Below are 27,825 nucleotides of genomic sequence, written 5' to 3'. Positions count from 1 at the left end.
ATAGGGGGTTTCAACAGTCCTTTAAGCTTATAAAAAGCTTTGAGTTTTAAAACAGTAACCAATAATACGTAAGAGTTACTAAGTGTTTTTGAGTACCCTAAATGCTTCTTTCAGTTCTATTAGGCATTGTGATAATAGAATATAAGCTTAAAGTAGTATTGAAAGAGACAAAGATATTTGTATCAAGGATTTATTAAATTTCCAAAAAAAAAAAAACAAATTTAAGCAAGGATGTATTAAAAGCTTAAAACTCTTGAACGATTTTGTTCAAGAGTTTTAATCTTTTTTTAATGATTATAGGTTCATTCCAGCCAATCATTTCTCAAGTTTAAACTCAAAACTTAAGTTTAAATCCCAAAAATTATTGGCTGAAATTAATCTATAACCATTTAAGAAACTGATTAATAAATTAAACTTAAAAGCTTAAGTTTAGAAACTATAAGGGACTGCTGAGCTACCCTAATACAATATTTACGTAAATTAAATATAGTCTTCAAATTTCCAGAAAAGACAAGCTAAAGGACACATTCAAACACACATATATATATACACACACATTATCAAGTTTTTCTTTCTTCTTATTGTTATTGTTATTCTTAATTTTGATTTCAATATTAATCTTCAAAGGAGTACTCAAAGGGCTCGAATGGAGGAGCCTCTTCTTCAACAGACCCTGATCCAGCTGCATCAGCTACAAGGTAAAATAAATATAAGAGAAATCAGTCCACTAAGTATAAAATAGAGTAATAGCTCATAGCCCAAATATATATATAAGTTCAAATTTACTCTAACTATAATTTACCTCCAGAGAGTGCACTTGGCTCAATCAGATCTTCTTCTTCTCCGGGTTTCTTGTCGATCAGCATGATAATACCACCGACAACACCCTTCTTGACAGGTACATAACGCGAATCTTCCTTGAAGGAAATGTGTTTCAGTTGTGCAGGCATAACACGTGCCATATTCTCAAGGACAGAGAAGTTATCTTCCTTCTTCTTCTTTCCCTTGCGCTCCTCTTTTTGTTCGTCTTTCTTTTCTTCCTTCACTGAAGTAGCAGGTTCTTTGTCAATATCCATCTGGTCACCCTTTTCCTTTTCGCTCTTCTTCGCCCGGGCCTTGGCCTTGGCTGTAGTAGACAATACAGCTGTAGCAACCTTGAAAATTAAATAATAAATTATTATTATTACTGGGTAATAATTTAAATAATATATATATATATATATATCTTACCTTTTCTACAACAGTTGCAGATGGGGGTTTCAGTGCAGGTGGGTAAGCGAACAAAGATGCCTTTGTGTTTGAAATGAACTCAAATCTTGGGGTCTAATAACAAGTACAAGTACACATAGAAGAAGAAAACATGTTGTTAATTTTTAAACCACTTGTTTTTTCTCTTCTTATTATCCTTTTTCTTACTTGAAGGTTCTTGTTGAGACCAATAATGGCAGTGGGTGTGAAAGCCAAGCTGAGCATGTGTGTCAAAGGATGCCAGTACCAGAACTGGGTAAACACCGCCATACCAACAATAGCGGGCATGTTGGCATGACCAGAACGAGACACAAGTGAGATTGTGACGTTACGTCCACCTATAATAAAATTAATTATAATAGCCAATAATCAATAACCAACAATCAAAACGGTATCGATATCGACATCGACAACAACACTAAAAAGCATATATATATATCTTTTTTTTACCTGCATCAATAATGCCCTGGGCAAGAGTTGCACCAAACTTTGACATGGGATCTTCATGCTTCTCTGCAATAATCTTCTCATATTCCTTTCTGACACCAGAAACCTTAGGGTTTGTGTTTTCAGTCTGCTGAACAAGAATCATGGCTTGAGCAATAAGAGCACCTTGACGAACAAAATCAACGGGGTCCTTTGCCATGGGCTCCAACAACTCAAGAGCATCCTTTTTGTATATTAAAAAAAAGAGTTACACGCAAACAGTTAAACAACACTCGTTTACATATAAACATATAATGATATTATTATTGATGTTGTTCTTTACCAAGTAACCTGTTCCAGCACATGAGATACCGAGAGCCAAAGAAGCACCATAACGAACGTGAGGGTTGTAACTCTCTGACAGAAGCTGAACAATACGGGGAACCTGCTGAGGGTTTCTGAGGAGGATAAAGCCCAGAGCAGTCACGGCAGCACGACGCACATCATCGTTGACATCACTGACAGCAACGTGGAGCAGGCGACGGATGGCCTTGTTGTTTCCGGTACCACTGTAAGCCATAGCAATCGTGTAGATACCACCATAACGAAGGACGGGGTCCTTATCATCCAAGAGCTGCTTGATCAAAGGATCAGCCTGCTCTTCTCTACCATACATAATCAACGAGATACCAATAGCAAGACCACGGATGATCTTCTCGTGTTGAGTTTCGTGAGCATACTGAAGCATCTCTTCGATGGCTTCGGAAGATGCAGTGCCAAGCATAATCAAACCCATAGCAAGACCGGCGGCCTCACCAGCAACAGCACTGTCACTAAACAGTGTGGACTTGAGTTCGTTGTAGATACCTAATTGATTTTTTATGGGGGGATTATTGTTTTAGAATGATATGTACAAAAAAGAAACTTAAAATAAATCACACATATATATATATATATATATATATTGTACCTTCATCAGCAGTGGCCATTCCAGCAACACCCAATCCAAGACAGGCACCATGCTGAATAACTTCACCAGTTGCGTCTCTCAAGGCATTCTTCAAGTATCCGAGAATATCTGAACCGTGGTTTGCGTTGATGAGACCAAGAGCATACAAAGATCCACCCTCAGAGTAAGCACTTGTACTGGCAGCACCTTCTTGGGGAAGATAAGGAGCCAACAAGTTCATTGATTGCTCCAATTGACCCTTTTTATATAAACACAGTATTAATATTAAATCAATGTAATGCAATACAATAAGATACTAAATCAGCAGAGCTATTAAGCAAAAATATAAGCCAAACAATACTTTATGGATAACACCGAGGGCAGCAGTGGCACTGAACTTGGACCAGTTAGTAGCTCTTGAGAGCCATTCAAGGTTCTGTCTCAAAAACTCGTCGCTAGTAGTACCAGCGTGCATAAAGGCGTTAGCAAAAGTAACAGCAGAGTGGAAAATGGAGTTTCTAGGTTCCAATGCAGTCTATTTACACACAAAGAGAAAAATAAAGAGATTATGATGATGTAAGACAATTAGATCCAGCATTATAACACGATTATTATGTACATACATATACATATATATGTATGAGTGTGATTGTGTATCTTATGTACCTTGGTAGCCTTGAGGATCATAAGATCGGTGTGGTTATTACGGTAGAGGAATTCAAGGTGAAGGCGGATGGATTCTACGCCAGAAAGGATTGAACGCATCTTCTTGTAAGGACTATCTACAGAAGTCATGTTGGTCTACCAAAGTAGTAATAGTAATAGTGTGAATAAAGTATCTATTTAATATAGACATAGACACACACGTATATATCCCTTTCTCTTTCAATCTACATTTCCTTTTTCTTTTTTTCCGATACTTACATCTTCAGTTCCAGATGTGGGTTCTTCCTGCAGAGCCTTTGACACCTTTGACAAAAACTCTTGTGTTGCATTCTCTTCGAGGTCAAATGAGATTTGGTATGCCATCAACTATTATTATTAAAGTTAATATACTAGGCTTAGCCATATATACATATGTATAATCTCACACATTATTACTAGTATCATAATCAACGCACCTCTTCACCCTTCTTCACCAAGCTCTGAAGCATCTCAGCACATGTGGAAGGGTCATTTAAATGAACCAGACACTGGCTGACAGATACATAGTCAGGTTCCTTCAAACCCTGATACAGAGTAACCAATAATCTAAGGACCTGCATATTTAATAATAAATTAAAAACATTATTAGCTTTTAGTCTTTCTCTCTATTTCTTATATTTTTTTATTTATTTTTTCACTCAATTATGTGTGTGTGTGTCAAGTGTCTGTACCTGATTACGGAACTCCAAATTCTGAACAAGTGTCATGCAGACATCCAGCACATAAGATAAAAGTTTGTTGGCAGGACCCTTTTCCACAATGGCCTTGACCACATCAAGTCTTCGGGATTCCATAGCAATACCCACAGCTTGCTCATACTCTTCGTCATCTACACATCTTTGGAACATCCGCTCGACAATTGCCTGTAATCTAGGATCGATTACAGCGTCTTCCTTTGATGTTCGGAGGAGGATGTACTTATCAATACATTTAGCTGATATATGTATATATATAATAAATAAAGGGAAAAGTTTAGAGTACAGCATATCATCTCTTTCGCTCTTTATTTTTTGTTCTTTCTTACAAATAATAGTCTCTACATATTCGGACTTCTCGGACAAATCAAACGATTGTCCTGCACCGAGCGCAAATGTCAACGAGTCATCTAATTCTCCTAGATAGTAGTAAATCTACACATTACAAAAAAAATTCGATCAGATTCAAGTAATGGATAAATCCACAAAAAAGATTCAAATCATTTTTATTATTTTTTGGTGTTGTTGTTGTACCTTGGATGTAACGAGAGCAGCTAATTCACGTTGAGGAAAATTGGTGTCTTCATAGAGGATCTCGCTACGATGTAATACAGTCAGCAAAAATAATAATAAAGCATCTTTTTTTTCATTATCATTATATATAAAGACAATAAACTAACATCTTTTCAACTGAGTCTGATACTTCTGCCCAGAACACATTGACAAGGCTGTTGAGTTTCTGAAGGGCATAAACCTGCAAATCGGTCTGTTGCTCATCGAGTAAAGACACGATGCCGCCTTTAAATACATTAAATGAAAAAGGAATTGGAAGGAAAGAGAAAAAAATTGCGATGTGTTAGTTTTGTGTGCAAAAAAAAGAAGATTATTTGGATAATACAAGTACGTACTTGCGGATGTGAGAGTGGTCATGGTGTTCTTTAAAGTGTGTATATATATTTGTGTGTGTGTGTGTATGTATGTATGTATGGGTTTGTGTATATGTGTTATGTGTTTCTTTTTTATTTTTCTTTTGCTCTTCTTCTTTCCTTTAGTGCTTGAGCAAAGAAACAAAAAAAGGGGGTGTCTTTCTACTCGCGTCCTCGCTTTGTGAAGGTGCACTTACGTGGAGAGGGGCTAAATGCACCGCGATTTATCCCATACGTAATCAGTGACGTGTCTGGATCGTTTTGGGTGTCCGATATATATATATATCTCTTTATCCTTCTCTTCCCCTATGTAAATAGATATATAAATATATATTCGTGTGTGTGTGTGTAGGTTTGTGCGGCTGTGGATTTGAGTGAGTTGTTTATTTAATTTTTGAACTGCTTATTTTAAACTTTTTTTGTTTTACTCAATGTGAGCACTTATATTTATATTGTTAATAATTATAATAATTAGAAAGGGGGATTGAAAGAAAAGAAAACGGTTGCCACCTATCATTCACCAGTAATTGTTCGAACCCGACACTTTTCTCTCGGGCATGGCACTTCTCCAAAACCGCCTTTTTGATAACATATGTATATTTTTTGTTTATTATTCACCAAAAGCCATGAATTTGACTTATATCTGTTGTTTACCTAAAGTAAACTAGAAAAAGAAAAAGTTTTTGGTTTGGCTATCAAGTAATTTATTCGACCAATCGCCAGTTACAAAGAAATATGGTGCTTAATGGAAAAAGAGTTTTGATCGAATAAACCTTTGTTCAAAGCAAGAAAAACATGCTAGAGAGAAAAGCATTGTGTTTAAGTAAGTATTCCTACTACTATTAGTATTGCTTTTGCTTTCTTCTTTATCTATTTTATCTTATATCAGGGGGTTTCATGATCTCTGTAGATACATGCTGCGAGTGTTAAAATTGGTAAATTATTGGCTGAGAATAATCTGAAAAGAATTAAAATAGAGAACCCATTGGGATGTGATATTTTCAAAGACTACTAAAAAAGAATTATTAGTGAAACCCAGTCAAAAAAAAAGAAAAAACCCAACCACAGTTGATGAAAACAGAAGTACTGTGACAAACATAAGAGAGATACATCTTAATAAACTTGACTTTTCAAGACTTATTCTCTTAAGTAAATATATAGAGACGACTCTTAATTATATTATGTTTATGTTTGAAGGTAGAAAAACAAGCTCAATTCTTAATAAAGACTTGGTGATGAAATGGCCTCCCTCAGTAAACTTTTACATCTTTTCATTGGAATTTAAATCACCGCGTAAAGCAAAAGTGAGTGAAAATTCGAAATTTTCACTTGACAACGGGTTCTCTAATTACTGATTTTTCATTTTTCATTTTTCATTTTCTGAAATATTTGAAATATATATATATGCATATTATAACAAAGTGATGTTTATAAATAAGTAAATTAATATTAAAGGCATGTATAATAGAATATATATTGTAGATAGTGTTTAATATGGGCTGAAGAATATAGATAATATTCTGGTAATAATTGAAATATCAGCATAACCAAAACATGTAGAATAAAGAAGAAGAAAAAAAGGTTGGTGATTTTGACAGACACTCTTAAAATGGATGGTCGTGTAATCTGTGTCATAATATTGTAGACTGCGCCTTAATTAAAGAAAGATACATAGGGTAATTTTTACGGGTTTCATTAAATAGCATACTTGAGGTTTTTGTTTCAGATTTGATTAAAACAATGCCAGTGACTTGGCGTAAGGAAGTGTAAGGAAAATAAAGAAAAATAGGTATCTTACTATAAAAGCTTTATATTTTTGCCTGATCAAGATTGTAAGATTACCTTTCTCTCTGCCAGAAACTGCTACACCTTTATTTATTAAATCTTACTTTAAGAATAATTACAAATATCTTGTTTTCTTTAGCTTTGTAACTCTTTACAATATCGTCAAAACTCCAATACAGTCAAACTTAAAACCACCCCAAAAAACTTACATATGAGTGCGGTACCCATCAAATGCTTTTTTAAAAGTACGAAAGTCGGCACGTCAACCACTTTAACGGAGTTAAGTTTCGCGAGTTCCTTTTCAGTGAAGGGGACTATAATAAATAAAGTCTTCCATCTACTTTACACATCTCTTGAATTCTTTCATAAATGACACGTACACCTGAAAAAAAAACTCTAAAACGGAGAAACTCTCGTTATTGTCTTTTAGAAATACCTTTTTGACTTTCAAGTAAAAAATAATAATAAATGTTCATTTTTCTCATTCAAAATGACATGCGATGTTAATTCACGCATCTTTTTAACGAACAGTCATGATAGAAATTAAGAGTCTTTAAAATAAAAAAAATAAAAACTGAAATAATGCTCGGCAAAAAGCAATTAAACTTTTGAAATTAATTGGTATATATATATACATAAAGTTGACATCTTGTTGATTTCTTGGGAGTGTAATATGATTTTGATTATTACAAAAATAATATCTAAGTATTGTATGTAAGGGACCGAGGATTTTGTATAGCTTTTAATAGTAGGTGATATTGGATACAGTGAAATATAGAAAAATAAAAAGGAAAACCTTTGTAAAAAAATCTGGTTTATTTTGTAATATTTAACGGAGAACCTCTCGAATGAATGATCATGGAGTGATATAAGCTTTACATGCTTAATAGCTATATTTTCTTTCTTTCGGTCTCGATCTTTCCAAGTGGTTTGCTCATTGAGGTTTATTTTATCTTGCAGAAAAGTACTTTTTTTTTTAAAGAAACAACTGTCTTTATATGGTTTTACACTATAAAATTCTGAGACCCCTTCTTCAGTAGTCTTTACGTATCATTTTTTGAATGATAATCGAAATAACATTGATAGTTTAATTATCCAATTATTAGGATAAATGAAGCTTTTCTTTGGCTTCTTTTTTTTTAAAAAAAAAATACTAGCTATATTTGATACCAAACAATTATACATTTCAAAGAACCAATAGTGATGTGCTTATTGATTTTAATGAGTGACTGGAAACTGTAGATCGAGTTTCTGCCAATAAGCTGATTATTTCTATGAATAATGAACTCTCACATTATCATACATGTATACTCATGTGTATGTAAAATTGCTTTATATTGGTCACTTGTAGTCTTTGCTAACTTGTACATAATCTTTTTTTTTTGTTGAAAAAATATTTAGGCTCCAAAACTAACTCGGGACTTCCTTGCTTCTATTTTCACTGAATGTATATTTATATTTATTATTAACCTTTGAAAGCCAAAAATAAAGATGGGTCCAGGGTTAATAAGTTTATCTTGTCCAACGAGTGTTTATTTTTATAAAAACAAATGGCTTTTGAAACAAAGTAATGTAAATTTAAGAAAAGTAAGAGATTACAGCCCAACTCAAAACCCTCTTTTGATTTCATAGGCTACACTATTATAAAACTCCTTATTATTATTATCTTATTTTATTTTACTTTATTTTTATTTTTATTTTTGAAATGCCACTTGTCATCTTTACTTTTTATTATCGTTATTATTATTCTACCCCGTGCAGTAAATCCATTAAAGCCAAGTCGAGGTTACACTTGCAGGATTCTAAAGACCCATGAAATCACCCATGTCTTTTAGATTACAAGTAGGACAGGTTTCTTTAACAATCCTGTAGTCCTTTTATATTACAGCAAAGAATAGTATATTAAGTGAATAAATGTAAGATGATTAGATATATATATATATACATGCGTGTATGTGTTTTTATTTATGCAAAAATAAAGTTATATTCTATTTAAGTAAATCATTTTTTTTGTTTGTCAGGATATCCTTTTTGTGCAAAAAGACAGGTTCTCAGAATACAAGCACACGCACAAAACAGACACCTATAGACACAAATAAGACAAAATAACTAATCATATCAATAAACGCGTTCTTTGAAAGAAACGCAGGACCCATTGGCGTTACTATAAATTAACCAAACCCACAATACATAGAGAACACAGCTAGGCCCCGTGCGGACCATTCATTATTTTTGGCAGTTTGACATACAAACATTTAAAGAAATGCCTTTCTCTCTCTTTCTCTACACACACATATATATATATATACTTGAAATATAACAAGGTTTACAAAAAAAACTAGTCTTGTGGCTTTCTATTCTTGTTTTAAAGATACTCGTTGTATATATAAATATATAAATATATATTAAGGTTATTAGTAAAATAAAGATAAAAATAAAAATAAAAAGGCGAGGAGTTGATCTTAATTTTTAAGGGACAAGATCAATAGTGGTTCGTTTTTGCATTTATCAATATAAATATTATATAGCTTGAAAGAAGGAAAAAAGTTCAATAGCAAATTAAAATCCAGTATTTGGGATCGTGTTACCTTGTTCCTGGCAGATCTTATTTATTTACTTACTGTTATTACACTGGTCTCTGTGTAGCTTCAGAATATCCTCACTATATTCAACCTGCCAAACGATCAGTAACATGTTTGTACATCTGTCTGTGTCTATGTTCGTATCTGCGCCTGCGTCTGCGTTTGCGTCTGTGCTTGTGTCTGTGCTTGTACTTGTACCTGTACTTGTGTTTGTGTTTATGTTATACATATGTAATTTTTTTTACAAAAAATAAAATAAAATAAAATAAAATAAAATAAAAACTTGGGGGAGTAGATGGAGGTAGAGATGGGACCAGGTATTTTTGTGTTGAATTAAAGCATGGCATGATTTTGATCGGCTCAAGAATAATTTATTGTATACAATGTCTGCATGGAAGCCAAGAATTACAACACAGAAATCACAAGCATGTGCAGCTCATCTGCTCTTCTGGACACCACATTGTGTGTATAGTGTGCGTAGTATAGCAGTATATGCAGTGTATTTTTTGGGTCCTTTCTTTTTTTTTGCTTTTTTTTTACCTGTATATATTTTTGTTTTAGGATTTACATGTGAATCTTGTAATTATAATAGTAATGAAACTCGGTATCTCAGAGAAAATTGATTTTCGGTAAAGAATATTATAAATTTGTTGTATTGTGCTTTGAATAAGATGCTACTTGTACCAGTTGAATTATCTCCGAGATAACGTACAAATTTGTATATATCTGTAAGGAAAACAGTATTCTTATTTATTTATTCAGACAGACAGACAGATAGAAAGACAAACATATATTTAGATGGAAGATGCCAAAATTTAGGACTTGTTATATGTTTTTCTTGTATTTATAAAACGAATACTCTCCAAAGAACATATAAAGATTCTTTGTTAGCTCTTAATGCCGAGGCTATCTTTTATATGATTAAATAGAGAGAGAATAGTAATAGTAATAGTAATATCAGCTATAATTATAATCGTATGTTTTGGGCTGGTGCGTGATGTGTGATGTGTTGTGGTATTTAAGATAATTTAATATAAGAATGATACAAGCTGGTCACCGTATTCTTATTTTTTCTTTTTTTTTAATTACAAGAGGTACAATATCTGTTGTGTCCGGTTATTACGGTTATTTGTAATAAAATGAAAAAAGAAAAAGACAAAAGAATAAAAGGGTGATTTATTTTATTTTCTCTTATGTAATTCGAACCCCTTGGGTACCTATTCTTTTTAATCGTTTCCTGCCTTGCACACCTTGAGTATTAGAAATCATTTACAAATCAAAGCTATGGATTTAATGTCCAGAAGAAGGAAAGAAATACAAGTCCAAAAGAAATACAATCTCATGAATATCAATATCAAATTACTATCTGTTTATATATCTATATACGTCACTTTAAACAATTTATAAAATATTGCCATCTTTGATCAAATATCTCTTTTTTTTTGCTTTATTGAAAACAAAGAATAAATATACGTGATTTTAAATGGCAGTACAACGCAATAATAACCAAATATATATAGAAAAAAAAAGAACTTCAGTATCATGAAAATTCCCATTTCAAAATGCATTTGATTTTTTAGCTTTTTTTTTATCACCTTGACCGGCCAATAATGCAAATACATATATATATCCATATATGACGGTACAAAAAATTATATAGAATCATACATTGATAACGTATCCATAAAAAGTCCACGCTTAAAACTTTTTTCTTTTGTGCTCTAGACCTTTTTGTCCAAATCAAAAGCATACTTTACTAAATTGTACTTATTTATTGATTTGTTTATTAATTATAATAATGTGAATAACAAAGGAAGTGCTTTTTTATTCTTTTTTTTTGAATATTGTTAAAAAAAATGTAGGTAGAAAAAACCAATAGTCACGTGTGACGTAGCCTTTTTATAATGAGCTCCGACTTCACTATAGCATGTAAAATCCGTAAACAGTAACCATCACCAAACATCCTTACACTACCCCCACCCACCTTTCCAAGCCTTTTTTTTTATTCATCTTCGTAATGTCTGCTCTTCGATCCCAGTTTGGTGCCGGTCTCAAGGAACTCCGCGTTCAGTTCTGCCAGACTTCCCCTTCTAGCAGCGGTCTCCGGTAAATGAGATACATTAATGTGTTTTTACAGACACGCATATATGTACAAATGTACACACCCAGACATGTATATATATACATATATATATGTGTGTTTGTGTTTGTGTGTATGTATGTATGTATTTATGTGTATACAGCTACCTTTAAATAGCTATTCAATTACCTGCCTGTTTCTTTTATTATTATTGTTAATGCACTTTAATATACGAAATCTAAAACTGACCTCAAGTACCTGAATATATTAATGTTATTGTTATTTGGGTTGAATCCCTTCCTTTTTTGTGCCTGTGTATGTGTGTGTGTTCCTTTTGTTTGTGTCAATTTGTATTGGTCCTATACTTTTTTTTGGACTTTAAATAGTGATTTCATTGCCAAGAACTACTCTTCCATTAAGTCTGCCAACCCTAATCTCCCCATTCTTATCCGTGAGGCAAGTGGCGCTGAAGCTCGTATCTTTGCCCGATTTGGTGAGTAATTGATTTGTAATATGCAAAACAATAAACGAAAACTAATAACAAAATAACAATTATACAATTATATGTACATATAAAAAGACAAGGGCATTGAACAAAAGATAGTTTTCCAGAACAAGGCATCAGAAGAGATTGAAAAGACCTTGGCACAGTTGGTCAAGTCTGCTTAATTAAATAAAGAAGAGAAAAAAAGAAGACCGAAGAAAGATGATTGTTTGAATGAAAGGATATTTCTGGATTGTTTTTTAAGAAAAAATGGGGTCAAAGAAAGTACATATTGTATTATATGATCTTGAGTTATTTGGTGGTCGTTATAGTGAATAGAATAAAGGTAAAGGCAAAATAGAGAGAGAGAGAGAGGTGTATTTGTAAGGGTATAAAATACATACCAAAGAAAAAGAAAATTAATGCAAAAGAATACACTAGATTACAAAAGATATCGTATTTTATAAAACCAACTTTCGAGTTAATTGACTTGCTTTAATGCCAATAACTCGCTCAGATATATTCATACATATAGCTGGATACGTGTATGTGTGTGTAGTTAAACTATCGTTGAATTTATAAAATATGGATGTGTCTGTGTGGTCACAATGACAAGTTATTAGTCACATACAGGTTTTGTACACTAAATATTTGGACATTTACTCTTTTGGTCTATAAATATATATATATGTGTGTGTGTTTCTGCATATTCAAAGAAGAACAATAGCAATAAAGCTTAAAATCACCTAATCCAAAATACACACACATAAAAAAACACTGATGGAAGTGGCTTAAAATCTCACAATTCATCTCAAAAATATTATTCCAGATTCAAAGAATTCGTTTCCCCTGTCTGCTAGAGAAAGAAAGAAAAAAACCCCTCTCCCTCTCCCTCTCCCTCCCTCTCGCCCCCAAGAAAAATCCCCCAATTTTTATTTTTTGGATTTTATATATATTTTTTTTCTTCTTCTTCTTTATATAATTTATATCAACAATGGTCACAGCAGTAAAAATTACCCTTCCAAAATTGACACCTTCTACAAAACCCTTTGCCAATGCCGTCAAAATTGTCTTGGCTGCTCATGTAGCTGGAGCAAAACTTAATCAAACCGCTGGTGATTCAGTTGAACTTGTCTTGGCTGACAAGTCATTGACAGATGCCAACCTTGCAGTCAAGTAAGTCATTTATGTCATTTTTCAAGTCATTTGTCATTCGGCATTCTCCCACTTTTTCTTTCTTTTTCTTTTTTTTTGTTGGAATGAAACCTCTTTAACCTTTTTTGTCTTCGTTTCTATTTATTTTTCTTTATATAAAATAAAAAAGGATTATTTTGGATTTGGTTTCATTTGATGCTTCAAACACCTCGCTTTTACAGAGTGCTGCTCTTGAACAAGAAGAGGCTGTTATTACCCCCTTGATTTTCAAGAAGAAGACCACAGAGGCTCTCCAGATTGCTGAACAGGCTGTTGTCAAATACTCCAAGGTCTTTTCAAAGGCAAGTTTTACCGAAACATATGTTTGTTTGTGTGTGTGTGTTCAAACAGGTGAATATATAGGAATTATTTCTAATTTTTGTGTACATATTTATATTTATATATAGGATGGAAAGCTTGGTATTGTAGATGTGATTTACTACGGTGCTTTGTATGATGTGTTGCAGGCCAACGCTGAAAAGGAAAAGTACAGTGCTTTGACTGCATGGTTTGAACGCGTCTCAAAGGCTGAGGCTGTTGAAAAGGCTATCGAAGTTGTCAAGGGACAGGTAAAAAAAAAGGAACATTATGAAAATACAAAAGCTTTTGGATTTTGATTTGTGGATATATGTATATATATGGGTGTGTGTGGGTATAGATCTCTAACAAGGCAGCCAAGAAACTTGCTGCTGCCCCTAAGATGAAGACCAACGAGCAGACTCCCTTGGCCGAACTCAACCCCGAAACTCAAAAGGTGAACCGGAAAGTGTTTATGAAGAAGCACGATACTTCCGTCAAGCCGTAAGTTATATATATATATATAAGCATGAAAAAGCGCGACAATTCATAAGCATATTAATATTATTTCTGTAGTGTTCCTGTTGAGGGTGAACGTAACATCTTGATTACTTCTGCTCTTCCCTATGTCAACAACATCCCTCATTTGGGTAACGTCGTTGGTTCTACTTTGAGTGCTGATGTTTACGCCAGGTAAGAAATGAAGATATATGAAACTAAGGCAGAATTTTCTCTGAGAAAATGATAGTATTATTATTATTAATACTAGTATTTTGAAAATAAAATAAATGTATTTAACCGAGTAATAAATATATTCTAATATTATTGTTATAGATACTGTCGTGCTCGCGGATATAACATTATTTATATCTGTGGTACTGATGAGTACGGTACTGCCACTGAGACCAAGGCTTTGGAAGAGGGTGTGTCTTGCCAGGCTCTCTGTGACAAGTACAATGCTGTTCATCGCAGTGTTTACAAGTGGTTTGATATTTCATTTGACTATTTTGGCCGCACCACCACTCCCAAGCAGACCGAGATTGCCCAGGACATGTTTTTGAAGGCAAAGGCCAATGGTTACTTGCTTGAGCAAACCATGACTCAGCTTTACTGCGAGCACTGCAAGAGGTATAAACGAAAATTGATATTAAGATTACGAGTACGAGTACGAGTACGGTTTAAAGAAATGAGAGAGTGGACACGCGTGAAAGAGAGGGAGTCGACTGTGTGTGTGTGTGTGTGTGTGTGTTTATTTTAGAGTTTTTGGATGTTGAATATATATTATTTCTTATTGTTATTTTTTGGGTATTGTACAAAAAAACTAACGTGCGATATTGTAAATTATTGTAGATTCTTGGCTGATCGTTATGTTGAAGGTGTCTGCCCTGTTTGCAAGTATGAGGTAAAAAAAAAACACTTGCATTGACATAAAAAAATAGTTAAATCGTACTGACAAATCACATATATTACCCCTTTTATATATTTAATATATATATATATCTGTGCACACGATTATAATAAATATAATAATAGGATGCTCGTGGTGATCAGTGCGATGCTTGTGGTCGTTTGTTGAACGCCTCTGAGCTCGTCAAGCCCAGATGCAAGCTCGATGGCCATCCTCCTATTACCAGAGATTCCAACCACATGTTCTTGGATCTTTCCAAGCTCCAGGACAAGATTGAGAAATTCAACGCCAAGGTTAACGTTGAAGGCAAGTGGTCCAGCAATGGTATCAACATCACCCAATCTTGGTTGAAAGAAGGTTTGAAGCCTCGTTGTATCACCCGTGATCTTAAGTGGGGTACTCCTGTTCCTTTGGCCGGTTTCGAAGACAAGGTATTCTATGTCTGGTTCGATGCACCAATTGGTTACCCTAGTATCACTGCCAACTACACAGACGAGTGGGAGAAGTGGTGGAAGAACCCCGCCAATGTCAAGTTGTACCAGTTCATGGGCAAGGACAACGTTCCTTTCCACTCGGTTATCTTCCCTGGTTCGGAGATGGCTACCGGTGACGACTGGACCCTTGTACACCACATCAGTACTACCGGTAAAAAAAAAGTTCTTATTCTTGTTTGTTATCTTGATTTGTGTATTTTATTTTTACATTGTTGAACGCCCAATATTTTATACTAACATTAACATATTTTTTTCCTTATTTCCTCCTCTTAATAATAGAGTATCTCAACTATGAAGGTGGAAAGTTCTCAAAGTCACGTAACATCGGTGTGTTTGGCACAAGTGCTGAAGAAACTGGAATTCCCCCTTCTGTCTGGCGTTATTACCTCTTGTCTTCTCGCCCAGAGACCAGTGATTCGATGTTTACATGGAACGAATTTATTACCAAGAACAACAGTGAATTGTTGAACAATCTCGGAAACTTTGTCAACCGTGCTATCAAATTTGTTTTGGCCAAGTATGACGGCGTGATCCCCCAGGCTAACCTTTCGGGTGAGTCTGAGGTCACGATGATCAAGGATGTGAATGTGTTGTTGGCACAGTATAACGACCAACTTGAGAATGTCAAGATCCGTGGTGCTCTTGCCACTGCCATGGCTATCTCTGCCCGTGGCAACCAGTACCTCCAGGACTCTGGTTTGAGCAACTCCACCTTTGCCGAGCAGCGTGGCAAGTGTGATGCAGTTGTGAACGTGGCTGTCAACCTTATCTACCTTCTTTCGGCTATCTTGTTCCCTTACATGCCCGAAGTTTCTGAGAATATCTCGCGCCAGTTGAATGCTCCCCTCCGTCGTATTCCTGATGAGTTTAGCCTGGATATCTTACCCGGACACAAGTTGAATGGATCTGCTTATCTGTTTACTCAAATCGATGAGAAGATGGAAGATATCTGGAAGCAAAAGTATGGTACTTCTGCCAAATAAGTAAAATATACATATAAGTAAATAAAAAAATAAAGAAAGAAACTATTTATTTACTTGTTTGTTTACTACTATCATTACCACCGCTACCCCCACTGTTGTTGTTACTGCTACTGCTGTTTTCTTTTATGAATAAAAAACATATCTGTGTACACACATATACACACACTCATATATATATTGTAAATTTTAAAATAATGTAAAATGTGCCTATTGCATGGAATATGGTACACATACACAAAGGGAAAAAAGGAGGGAAGAGAGAATGAACTTTGTACGTATAAAGCGGCATTGGCGGGGGGAAGGATATATCGGCTGGTCGGGGGATGTGTGGATTATATATTTTGGTTGCAAAAATTCACAAATAAAATATACATATAAAAAAATTGTTTGTATGATAAAAGCTACACGGATAATTCTTAAGCTTTAAATATAATATATAATAAAATATAATAAAAGAAAAAAAAACAAGGTTTGTTTTCCTTCTTCTTTGATTAGACAATCCAAGTTTTTATTGATTGTAGGATACACAGACTCGGAAAAACCTATTTAGGCTATTCCACACAAATCATAAAATAAAAAATAAAAAATAAAATAAAATAAAATAAAATATATAGATAAGTAGATCAATGTGCGTAATGTTTTATATTATTACAATTTTTGTCAGAATCTAACCAAGGCAGAATATTAATAAACGCATGACAATTTATAATTTTACTTTTTTTTTTATATGATTATGAAAATAAAATAAAAAGTGAATAAATAAAGATGTAGGACAAGAAGAAATGAATATCTAAGTGTAAAGAAAGATAAAGAGAGGAAATTGAATGATCTCAGGTGTGTAAATGGACATTGTAGCCCGGGGTTCGGTACCAGGCCAAAAAAGAAAATCACAATAATCACAATAATAAATAAATATGAAAGTCATCCGAGCGCAATAATAATAGTAATAATAAGCATTATTATTATTATTATTATTTGGAGGTATATAAGATCTTAGTGGATTGTTGTGTACTGTGTGTATTTATGGTGGCGTGGACGCCAAAGAGGACACACAAACACACAAGCACACAGTTCAACAAAACATACAACACTAACCCTTGATGATATTACATTCTGTCCTACTGATTCTGGAAAGTCAAAACTCAACGCCAATCGTTTTTTTATCAAATAAAGGTTAGTCGTATTTATTTATTTATTTCTATATTTTTTTATTTATTTTTTTGTTACCAAGATGAACATCGGGAAAGCCCAGGATGTTTTGAGAGTGAAATAACCCAATCGAGCCATGTGCTTCAATTAGGTAACATTTTCGTTTTCGTTTTCGTTTTGGTTTTGTATAACGTAGCCTACTGTCAAAAATAACGGTAATAATAAGAGATGTGCGTCCAAAATGTAAATGTGGGACCGATACAGATTATTATTATTTAGTGGTGTAGGTTAATATGAATTGATCAGCACAATAAAAATAAAATATAATAAAATAAAGAAAAGGGAAAAAAGGAAATTTGCTATTTGGAGAGATGATCAAAAGTGCTTCAAACTGATTGACAGGTGATTCTTTTTTTTTAAAAAAAAAATTCTTTATTTTTCTTATTATATATATATTGTACTTTTGTGTATATGCATTATTCTCGGATGCAATAACAACAACAAACAAAAACAAACAAACAAACAAAAATGATAATAATAATAATAATTATAATACTAATACTAATACTAATACTATAAAGCACCTTGAATTAAGACGTACATATTCCATATAATTATCATTCTTAATTTTTGTTTTTACTTGATAAAATAAATAATCTATTAGTTGGATCGTGCTTTTTTCTTTTAAAGAAAAGAAAAAAATGACTATGAAATATATCCTACCAAGGCATACATGGATATTTGAATACTTTTATTGATTGAATATTCAAAAAGAAAATCTGTCATATGCCAACTTCCTTGGAAACCAATTAGACTATTGCTATGGAAACAATGCATACTATTGCCATAGAGACCGGGGTACTTAATTTTCATGGAAACCAGGTACACAATAACCATAACAATAAATATATACTATTACCACGGAGACGGGGCACTTAATTGTCATGGAAACCAGGTACACAATCACCATGACAACAAATGCTATCAGTGTTTAATTTAACCCAATATTAAAATAACAAAATAAGAAAAGATGGTCACCGGGAAAGTCAAAGAGCAGTAAATCCGAAAAATAAACTCCCTAAACATAAATACTAATATATTATTATTCTTTATTTTCTTTCATAAACTGCCTATTTATTTATTTGGTTTTTTGTTTGTATATTGTATATATATACGTACGTGCACGTGTATGCGTATGCGTATGCGTATGCGTATGGGCATGTGTATATGTATATGTACCTACTTTATTATTGACGAAATGTTAATAGGATATCCCGGACGAACACACGTCAGGTCCGCTCCATACTCCATCGGACGTTTCGGAATCCACAGGTGATCGGGTACGGTCACTCTTGTCTTTTTGTGTACATCTTGCTGAAAGTCAATAGGTATTTCAATATTATATAAATATATATGTATATTTGTGTGTGTGTGTTTGTACTTTTATATAAATATTATTGTATATCTGCTTGGATGATTTAACATATGAATCTAATAGACCAAAAGATATTTTCCTTTGAAATTGTGCCATGTGGGAATATTAAGCCCAGCCGTGTAACAGGATTATATAAAAAAGAAAGAATATGATCGGGCCACAACCACGTATGACACGTTGCTACGAGTGTCTGTTCGTTTTGCTGTTTTTGTGCACCAAATTTATATATATATATATATTATATACACATTCGTACGTAGAGTGCAGATCTGCTACTGCATCTCATTACATTGTACGTGTGCGTACACATATACAGTGAGAACGGTAAATTTTGTCACTTTGAGAAAATTGAATGTCACTTTCCAAAAAATGAATGGCACTAAGCCAAAAATGATTGTCCCTTTATGTCAAGAAGTTTTGTCTCTTTGAAGTAAGAGAAATGTCCAATAAGTTAAATCAAATTGACCTAAAAATGATATTTATTTTTTGACCTCAAAACAGTGTGACTATGAATTACAATTTTTTCATCCATCTTTCATCCATCTTTCCCACATCATAATTCCGGCCTAGATCAAAAAATCGACTTTCACTTGATATAAAAGCACCGGCAAAAGAAAAAAAAACCGTTTACCTAGTCATGGAAATCTCAAGGAATTTGGCAATATGTATGTTTTTTTATGTGGACTATACTGATGAAAACGTTAAAAAATACATCAATCGACTTAAAGATTTTGGTGACGTTGAAATTTGCTACACCACGGAACCAAATAAACCCATCTTGGTCTCAATGAAGCGACTCCGTAATGATCCTGAAAGCTATCATTTATATTCTGATGTTACGCCTGGGATCTCCCAGTAGCTCTTGGTGTCTCTTTTGTTCTCCTCCCTTTCTTTTGTCTGTTCTTCCCTTTTTGTCTCTCTCTGTTGTTCTCTTTCTCTTTTTTGTTTCTCTTTCTGGCCTCTGAGCACTCTAACTCACACCCCATTATTTGTCAAATAATTATAAATAAGAAGCCATTTGGCTTGTAATAAACTACATTATTTCTACCTTCGTCATCTTGTCTGATACATTTTATATTATCTATTGGAAAATAATTCCTTGGATAGCATAATATTCATTGTGATTTGATTTGATTTGATCTTTATCTTTATTATATTTTCTCATTCTAAGTTCGCAACTTATAGCGTGGTTCTCACTAAACTCGATCACAACTGATCTCCTTTTACTTTATTTTATATCTTTTTTTTTATAAAAAACCCTTTCTTGTAACGCTGACAATTGATAGTTTATTTTGATCTTTGAATACAATGATTTCTGTTCTCAATTTTTTTAATAGGTTATTATCTTTAACCAATCTCTCAGTGTCAAAAATAAACACTTCATTGCATTGGGAAAATGTTTCAACTGCAATCCTTTTTAAAGAGGGATTTGCCTCAACCAATTTGACAATATCTTCACTTCGTGTTGTTATACCAGAAAAGTCGATGGTAACCACGCAAACATCATGATGGACAGACTTAAGGTAGGCAAGTAGGTCTTGCGTGTTACCATCAACACTTAACTCGTCCATAATAGCTCGTGAATTGCCTTGTAAATCACGCGATACAAGCGGCGAGGAGGCCCAGCTACAAGGTGAAACGAATATTTTGGTTGCAAAAGATCGTTCTTGCAAATTTGATACCATTGATTTCAAAAGTCTTGTTCTAGAAGTAATGTCTTCCTTTGTTGGTGATTTTCGAGCATAACCAATAATTTTTCATCCATTCTTCTTGAGACTTTTCAATGATTCTTGGTACTTCGGTAAGTAAGTGCAAATCGAATTGATAAGGTCGTCTATAATTAAATACGTTAGCGACCATTTTAATCCCGTCGTATCTTGGTTTACCATAGTAAATGTCTTCCAAAATATACAACTCTCTGGTGATACTTCGGGATTTTTTTCCTTTTGCAAGTAAAAAAATTCAACTTTTGATTACGACACCAGGCTGCAAATGACTGAGCTGTTTTTTCATGAAAAACAGTGGTAAAAGTCTTGACTAATTCATAAATCTCCTTGGTAGAAATAATTCCCTTGACATAGATTACATCGTTTTTTTTTGGTTGAGACGGACAATAAACTTCGTTGATAAATTGCTTGACTTGTGCCTCAGTAACCAATTCAACTCTTTCTCTCTTATTGACTTTTTCTTCTTCAGGAGTTTAATCAAGATATTTTTTATAAGTCAATGGATCGCCTCTTATTCTTTGTTTCAAAACCAAAATGGGATCCTGCTCTCTAATATTCCAACTTATTTCAGAATCTTCAAATTCTTCGATTTTTTTTCTATAAGTATTGACGTTTTCCTCAGTAGAATCGACATAGACAAACGCACAAATGGCTTGGTTTTTTGTTAGCATTTTTGTAAGGGAAAAGATGGATGAAAAAATTGTAATTCATAGCCACACTAAGAAATTTTATGCATCGGTTTTCCCGCAGTTTTTGGAACTTTTTTCTTTATCTCAAGATGTCTACACACGATATCCCTATGTCATTAAAGTCAGAGTGACTTATAGATTTTTCCGTACTAGGTCAGATCAGAACCAGCTATGGAGTATGTTGATGATAGTAACGAGAGCAGTGCGCAAGATATTTCAGAATCGATATCAAAAGGTATGACAACTGCGCACTTATCAAATTCATGAATATTCTGCTTGACATCATGGATCTTAATGGAAATCTAAAAGGGAGCTATTTGGTGATGGATAACTGTACTATGCATAAATCAAAACCGATGATGGGGAAAATCGAAAGTTGTTGCTATGAACTAATTTAACTTATTGTGATATTTCTCTTACTTCAAAGAGACAATCATTTTTGGCTTAGTGCCATTCAATTTTTGGAAAGTGATATTCAATTTTCTCACTGTACACAATTTTCTTCCCAATCAAGACAAGATCATCTCCCCCTTAAAAGAAACCGAAAAAAAAATAGAGTCGCAGTAGCTTTAAGAAAGAAAATATGAATAATTAATAATTTTTGATATTTCTAATAGAATGACATATTTAACCAGAGCTTATTAGTATTTGAGGGTTTCCTTTCATGTATGTCGTTTCTAGACAAATAATAATAATATACTATTATTATATTACAATTTAAACATCAAAAAAAAAATATAAATATATATACTCTTATTTTTGATCTCAGTTGAAGAAATACAAAGGATTGTTTAGCCGCCTAAGATATATATATATATAAATTAATATTATATATTTTTTTTATTAAAGTTATTTAGTTATTTCACATCCGCGGTAATAGTTATAATAGTAAAGAAAGGCTATCGGACTTGTTGCCACGCTGTCCTTGGCGGGCCGAGTATTTAAATGAATAATATGTGTATGGAGTCTGTGGATTTAAAAAGCCAAAAATAAATAAATAAAGAAGGTTTATAAATCAAATGCTATCAATCAATAGAATGCATATATGTATATGTACAAGGCTAGTGTTTTAGTATTGGTAGCTCATTAGAGTATATACAACCTCAAAAGTGAATGTCTATACTATTCAGTGTATATATTTCTCGTAAAAAGAAAAATAAACATGTAAATGTTATGTATATATGTATTGGTAGGTTTCTGGGTGACTGGGTGATTGAGAGGGTGGAGTGGGTCTATGTATTATGTCGCACGAGAGCAAAGTGCTTTACATTACCAGCCATACATTGTAATAACATACATTTTCTATCCTATCCAAGACACTATATTTATTCTGTTTCATTTTTGTACTAAACACATACACAGACGCAATTATGAAATTATCAATTATCATTTAGCTTAATATTAATATATTGTCAAGAAAGAATTCGACTAAATTACTAATTATCTGTATAAAAACTGCATAGGCTAATTTCTTCTTTATTGATTTTGTACCATCTTAAAGAATGTGGCTTTGTACACTCCACTGAAAAACACTCTTTCATCGTTTGTAGTATATATATACATGTACATGTGCGTTTATTAAAAATGATAAGAAGAAGAAGAAGAAGAAGAAAGAAAGAGAAAGAAAGAAAGAAAAGATAATTGAGGCCAAAGGTAGTATTGATTCCAGTGGCTCGTGCCCTGGACTCCTATAGGTACTTTCTTGATTACCTTTGTTGCCTAATATGATCCTGTACTACCAATATATGGCCAAAACATGGGCTCTTGGTCTGTCTGCTTGTCTGTCTGCTTGTCTGTCTGCTTGTCTGTATTTATGTATGTCTATTACTATTACTATTATTATTATTATTATCATTTTATTCTTACTCCAGCTGACATTTGAACTCGAGAGTTTGTGTTACAGACACACGCGATATTGTACATTACACAGACCTTTGGTATTTTTAAAAACGTGGCGACCATGGTGCCCACCCTATTGTTGAATGAGAAATAAACGGGAAATGAGCGGTTAGGAGATTATTCCTTTCTTTTTTTATATATATATTTTTATAAGAGGCAATGACGATTGTAACCAGATAATAATCATTTAAATACAACTACAAAAAAAGAGAAGATTTAATTTTGTCATTTTCCTTTTCTCTCTTTGAAGCGTGTATTTTTCTACTTCTTCTTATTCAAAAACAAGAAAGACGCCTCCCCCATGTGCTCCGTACCTGCTATACACGTTTTATTTCTTTTTCTGTTTTTTAAAGGAAATAAGAATAAAAATAACAATAAGAGAAACACACTGGTTGTCAATCATGTACATCCCCCACACGTTTAATAGGTGCACAGGCCCAGACGTTTGTTTATTATTGGAATTACTTTTTTTAAAACAAAGATAAAATGACGGCAATATAATGGTTGTGGTGGGGTTTATATATTTGGCGTAGACTCATAATATAGCCTGGATCCCACGCACGTACCCACCCGAAACAAATTAGCCACCCACACGCATATATATATATATATATATATATATAAGCAAATTATTGATACTACTGTAAATCGTAGTAATAGTAATTTTGAAGGGGAGAGGAAGTGGAGAGAAATGAGAAGAGAAGAGAAGAGAGGAAAAGGGTTATTGGGGGAGGGGGACCAACACCAAAGCGAACACATTAATATATTTCATTTCCAGAAAACTCATCTCTTTGTCTCTTTATATCTTTAGCTCTTTAACTGTTCATTTTCCTGCATATCTATATCTATGCTTATATCTATATCTATATCTCTGGCTATGCCTGTGTGTGAGTGTAATTGTGTGTAATTGTGTGTTTGTGTTTGTGTTTGTGCCTCAATAATGATCGAGAGTTTTGGGGGGTGTCGCTGTTGAATATTAGTTCAGCGATGTAATCATATAATAATTATAATAAAATAAAAATAAAAATAAAAATAAAAGCGCCAGTCAGTCAATTAGAGCATTAAAAAAGGAAGATTCAAAAAAAAATAAAAAAAATTAAAGTGCTCTTGCTCGGACCCTATTGGTGATCAATGGGCTATAGATATATAATATATATAAAATAATTAAAATATTACTAATAATTTAAATACTTGGATTCTTATCTGACGAACTCATATGTATTAAGCTGGGTTGAATGTTTATTCCATGTCAGCTTATTCAAAAAAAAATTATTTCATAAGAGATTGTTATATATATATATATTATAGTAGTAATAATAATATTATTATTATATGTATATAAAATAAGTGTATGTAAATGTGCAAAATACAAGATTATATATAATTTGTACAAATGTGTATACAAAGTGTCGGTTGGTCGGTTGGGTCGGTCGGTCGGTCGCTTGGTTGGTTGGTTGGTTAGTGGGATGAGTGGGTTGGGTGATATGGGGCCGTGTAGCAAAGGGATCGTGTCATTTTACTACTGTACGACCAAGAGAGCGAGAGAGAAAGCGTGTGTAGCCCTTCCCTGGGCAAACTATAATTTCTTTTTTTTATATTCAAGTGTTATTGACCCGTGACCCATACCCGAGATGTTTATATAAACTGAGCAGCACCCATTGTTCATCTCTTCTAAATTCTATTTCCTTTTTTTTTCTTTCACCTTGCCTATTTAGCTCAATTTTTTCTTTTTTTTTCATTTTTATATTTCTTTTTTACCTTTATATATTTCCCTTTTATTTTTTTATTCTTTTTATCTCTCTTTCTCTCTCTCTCTCTCTCTATTGCCCTTACTTCTTACTTACTTACTCTATCGCTCTATTTAACTTTACAAACGACTCTTAATTATTTCCTTTAAACAACTATGGACATTCGCAACTTACTCAACGACCAAGAAGACCGTGATTTTCTCGAAAACGCCAGCCTTTCGTCCTTTTCCTCCAATGCAGACTCACCAAGTGGTGCTTCTTGTGATTCTGATAAGCCATATGAATGTATCTGGGACGACTGTGGCAAACGCTTTTCTAGACGCTCAGACCTTTCCAGACATCGTAGAATCCACACAGGCGAAAGACCCTATCACTGCGAATGGGCCGGCTGTGGCAAACAATTCATTCAGCGCTCAGCTCTAACAGTTCATTATCGCACTCACACTGGAGAGCGTCCTCATGTGTGCGAATATACTTCTTGTGGAAAATCATTCAGTGATGTAAGTTTTATACTAATTTATAATATTACATTTTACTTTACTCTACTTTATTGCTTATAAAATATTAATAATACATTAATAATAACAATAATAAATACCCACACACACAAACTCACTCGTACTCATTCTTATTCTTATTCTCCTTTTATAGTCTTCTTCTCTTGCCAGACACAGACGAACCCACACCGGAAAACGACCCTATGTTTGCCATTATCCCGACTGTGGCAAGTCTTTCACACGCAAGACAACTCTCTCTAGACACCAAAGATGCCACGACCCTCAGTGGAAATCTTTTAGGTAAAAATCATATTCTTTATTTTAAAATTAAAAATACATAAATAAATACACACTCTCTCACACACACACATGTTTGTATGTACTTCATTTACTCATTCATCATTTTATTACAGCATGACCAAACCATCTCCCTCAAACAATTATCTTCCTGCATCTCCCACCACCAGTTGCGACTCTGAAGGCGACGCCCCTCCCAGTCCTCCTGCCACACCTTTGGATTGTTTCCAGTACAACCGATCCTCTCCCGTATTGGTGGCTCCGATTGTTTACCGCCCCCTGGCAACACCTTACCACCAACAGCAACACCAACAGCAACACCTCCACCACCACCACCAACAACAACACCAACAGCAACACCAACAACATGGCTACAATTATCCCGAAAAGCCCACAGTTGGCTATCCTCAACAAAGATGGTCTGCACCTCAACCATCTGCCTTTCGTCAACAACCAGCCATGAATGACGGGCCCCATTATCCGTACTACCAGCAACCCTATACTACCCATGGGATGCGTACCCAGCCTTCGTCTTACAGCTACCCCATCGAAATCAAGTAGATCCGAAACAATTTTTTTTCCTTGCACAACAACAGCCAAAAATAATCGCAAATTCTCTCTTTCATCACCGGCGAGCTCAATCAATATTCAAATCCTCCCTTTCAGACAAGACCGTTTTCAATATCCAAAAAAAAATGTTTCAATCTTGATGCCATCAACCTCTTCCTCTCTCTCTCATACACTCAAGATATCTTCCTCTCTCTATCAATCGATCAAACAAACAAACAAACAATCAATCAATCAATCAATTAATCAACAAACCAACAAACCAATCAATCAATCAATCAAACAAACAATCAATCAATCTCTCTCTGTCTGTCCATCTGTACGCTGAAAATTATCCGAAAAGAAGAAATGGAATCGAAAAAGGAAGAAGACAAAGCAGTGTGCGTGTGTGCGTGCAATTCCCCTTCCCCTTTTTTCTTCTTTGCTTTCTTTTCTTCTTTACTCTATTTCTGGCTTACACAGGTGTGCTTCATTTTCAACCCTTGTGTAGTTGGCTGTGTATATCACGCATACTCAACTACATAATGTTCTGTATATACATATATCTGTCGCATGGACAAGTTTTTCTCTCTCTCTCTCTATCTCTTATATTTCTTTTAATATTTTCTGCTGCATTGCAAAAGCACTTGAAGTGCTATCATTATTCTTTATTTTATTTTTCCCTTCATAACCATTTTTTTATATTTTTTTTTTACCACACATCTATGTCTTTATATTCTCTCCATATATTCTCTCTCATATGCCTTTTTTTTTCTCTTTCTCTCTCTTTACACTCTTTCTATATCGCCCCACCATTCTTTATATGTGCCATTATATTTTATATGACCTTTTACATCTGCGATGCTAAACTCAAAAAAAAGGAGGCTCTTATATATAATTGCCAAGAGAAAAAAAAACAACACGACATCGTGTGGTAGTTTTTTATACCATTGCCCGTTTCTACGGGCACTCTTTTTTTATTATTCTTTATTATTTTCCCTTCATCCTATAGACCAAAGACAACAACCACAACAACAACAACAACAACAAGCATTTCTTTTTTTTTCTTCTTCTTTTTTCTTTCTTTATACATCTTGTTTGTAATATTTGTTATTCATTTTTTTCTTTACTCTTTTATTTTTATTATTATTTTATTCCAACAATTTATAAATGAATACAAAAGAGCATTCACTGCATTTTTTTACTATAAACCAAAACCAAAACATACATCTTTAACAAAAAAGAAAGAAAAAAAACATCTGGGGCTGTGTTACCAAATGCTTGAAATCACCATGGATACAAATTCTATATAAAAACAGCGCATGTTTTGTAAAGACAATTAAATATCCAAAGTCTTGGATATACTAATACATACATACACATAAATACATGTATATATACGTGTGTGTGTGTATGTGTGTGTGTGTGTATTTATCTGTGTATGTGTATGTATGTATGTATATATATATGTGTTTTTGACGCGCACGGCCGTGATAGTTTCTTTTTTTCTTTTATTCTTATTAGATAATATCTCGGAGCTTGTACAGTGTTCCTTTAATTTTTTTTTACTTTATTTTATTTA

At 33.6% G+C, this 27,825-nt stretch overlaps 6 protein-coding genes across 6 annotated transcripts; 4 read left to right on the top strand and 2 right to left on the bottom strand.

Moving 5' to 3' along the window:
- Positions 1–523: 523 nt before the first annotated feature.
- PHYBLDRAFT_79610 (hypothetical protein) lies at positions 524–5,101 on the bottom strand. Its single transcript, XM_018443479.1, has 16 exons — positions 4,932–5,101; positions 4,704–4,821; positions 4,558–4,621; positions 4,353–4,458; positions 4,000–4,262; positions 3,745–3,882; positions 3,548–3,655; positions 3,290–3,424; positions 2,985–3,158; positions 2,645–2,882; positions 2,018–2,541; positions 1,699–1,918; positions 1,417–1,586; positions 1,231–1,323; positions 803–1,154; positions 524–691 (listed from the first exon to the last, which is right to left on the bottom strand). The coding sequence occupies exons 1-16, from the start codon at positions 4,951–4,953 to the stop codon at positions 615–617; spliced, it is 2,802 nt and encodes a 933-aa protein (XP_018296320.1). The 5' UTR covers positions 4,954–5,101; the 3' UTR covers positions 524–614.
- A 6,232-nt stretch (positions 5,102–11,333) lies between these two features.
- Ndufa2 (NADH dehydrogenase 1 alpha subcomplex subunit 2 NDUFA2) lies at positions 11,334–12,065 on the top strand (the record flags this gene model as incomplete). The annotated part of the gene is made up of 3 exons (XM_018439846.1): positions 11,334–11,422; positions 11,783–11,889; positions 11,977–12,065. The coding sequence occupies 3 exons, from the start codon at positions 11,334–11,336 to the stop codon at positions 12,063–12,065; spliced, it is 285 nt and encodes a 94-aa protein (XP_018296319.1).
- An 812-nt stretch (positions 12,066–12,877) lies between these two features.
- PHYBLDRAFT_130614 (hypothetical protein) lies at positions 12,878–16,422 on the top strand. The gene is made up of 9 exons (XM_018429379.1): positions 12,878–13,056; positions 13,205–13,376; positions 13,482–13,643; positions 13,733–13,875; positions 13,948–14,064; positions 14,206–14,499; positions 14,722–14,773; positions 14,905–15,424; positions 15,553–16,422. The coding sequence occupies exons 4-9, from the start codon at positions 13,775–13,777 to the stop codon at positions 16,254–16,256; spliced, it is 1,788 nt and encodes a 595-aa protein (XP_018296318.1). The 5' UTR covers positions 12,878–13,056; positions 13,205–13,376; positions 13,482–13,643; positions 13,733–13,774; the 3' UTR covers positions 16,257–16,422.
- A 3,665-nt stretch (positions 16,423–20,087) lies between these two features.
- On the bottom strand, positions 20,088–20,525 carry PHYBLDRAFT_163395 (hypothetical protein; the record flags this gene model as incomplete). Its single annotated transcript, XM_018434790.1, has 1 exon — positions 20,088–20,525. One exon carries the CDS (start codon positions 20,523–20,525, stop codon positions 20,088–20,090), a length of 438 nt encoding a protein of 145 aa, XP_018296317.1.
- Positions 20,526–21,215: 690 nt separating this feature from the next.
- PHYBLDRAFT_69785 (hypothetical protein) lies at positions 21,216–22,209 on the top strand (the record flags this gene model as incomplete). Its single annotated transcript, XM_018442163.1, has 2 exons — positions 21,216–21,491; positions 22,114–22,209. 2 exons carry the CDS (start codon positions 21,216–21,218, stop codon positions 22,207–22,209), a joined length of 372 nt encoding a protein of 123 aa, XP_018296316.1.
- A 2,849-nt stretch (positions 22,210–25,058) lies between these two features.
- Positions 25,059–26,258, top strand: PHYBLDRAFT_163393 (hypothetical protein; the record flags this gene model as incomplete). Its single annotated transcript, XM_018434789.1, has 3 exons — positions 25,059–25,403; positions 25,555–25,700; positions 25,814–26,258. The coding sequence occupies 3 exons, from the start codon at positions 25,059–25,061 to the stop codon at positions 26,256–26,258; spliced, it is 936 nt and encodes a 311-aa protein (XP_018297126.1).
- Positions 26,259–27,825: the final 1,567 nt, after the last annotated feature.

The sequence above is a fragment of the Phycomyces blakesleeanus genome (assembly GCF_001638985.1).
Source record: "Phycomyces blakesleeanus NRRL 1555(-) unplaced genomic scaffold PHYBLscaffold_3, whole genome shotgun sequence".
NCBI classification, from domain to species: Eukaryota; Fungi; Mucoromycota; class Mucoromycetes; order Mucorales; family Phycomycetaceae; genus Phycomyces; species Phycomyces blakesleeanus.
Note: the sequence above shows the minus strand (reverse complement) of the source record. Positions and strands in the feature narration are given on the sequence as shown.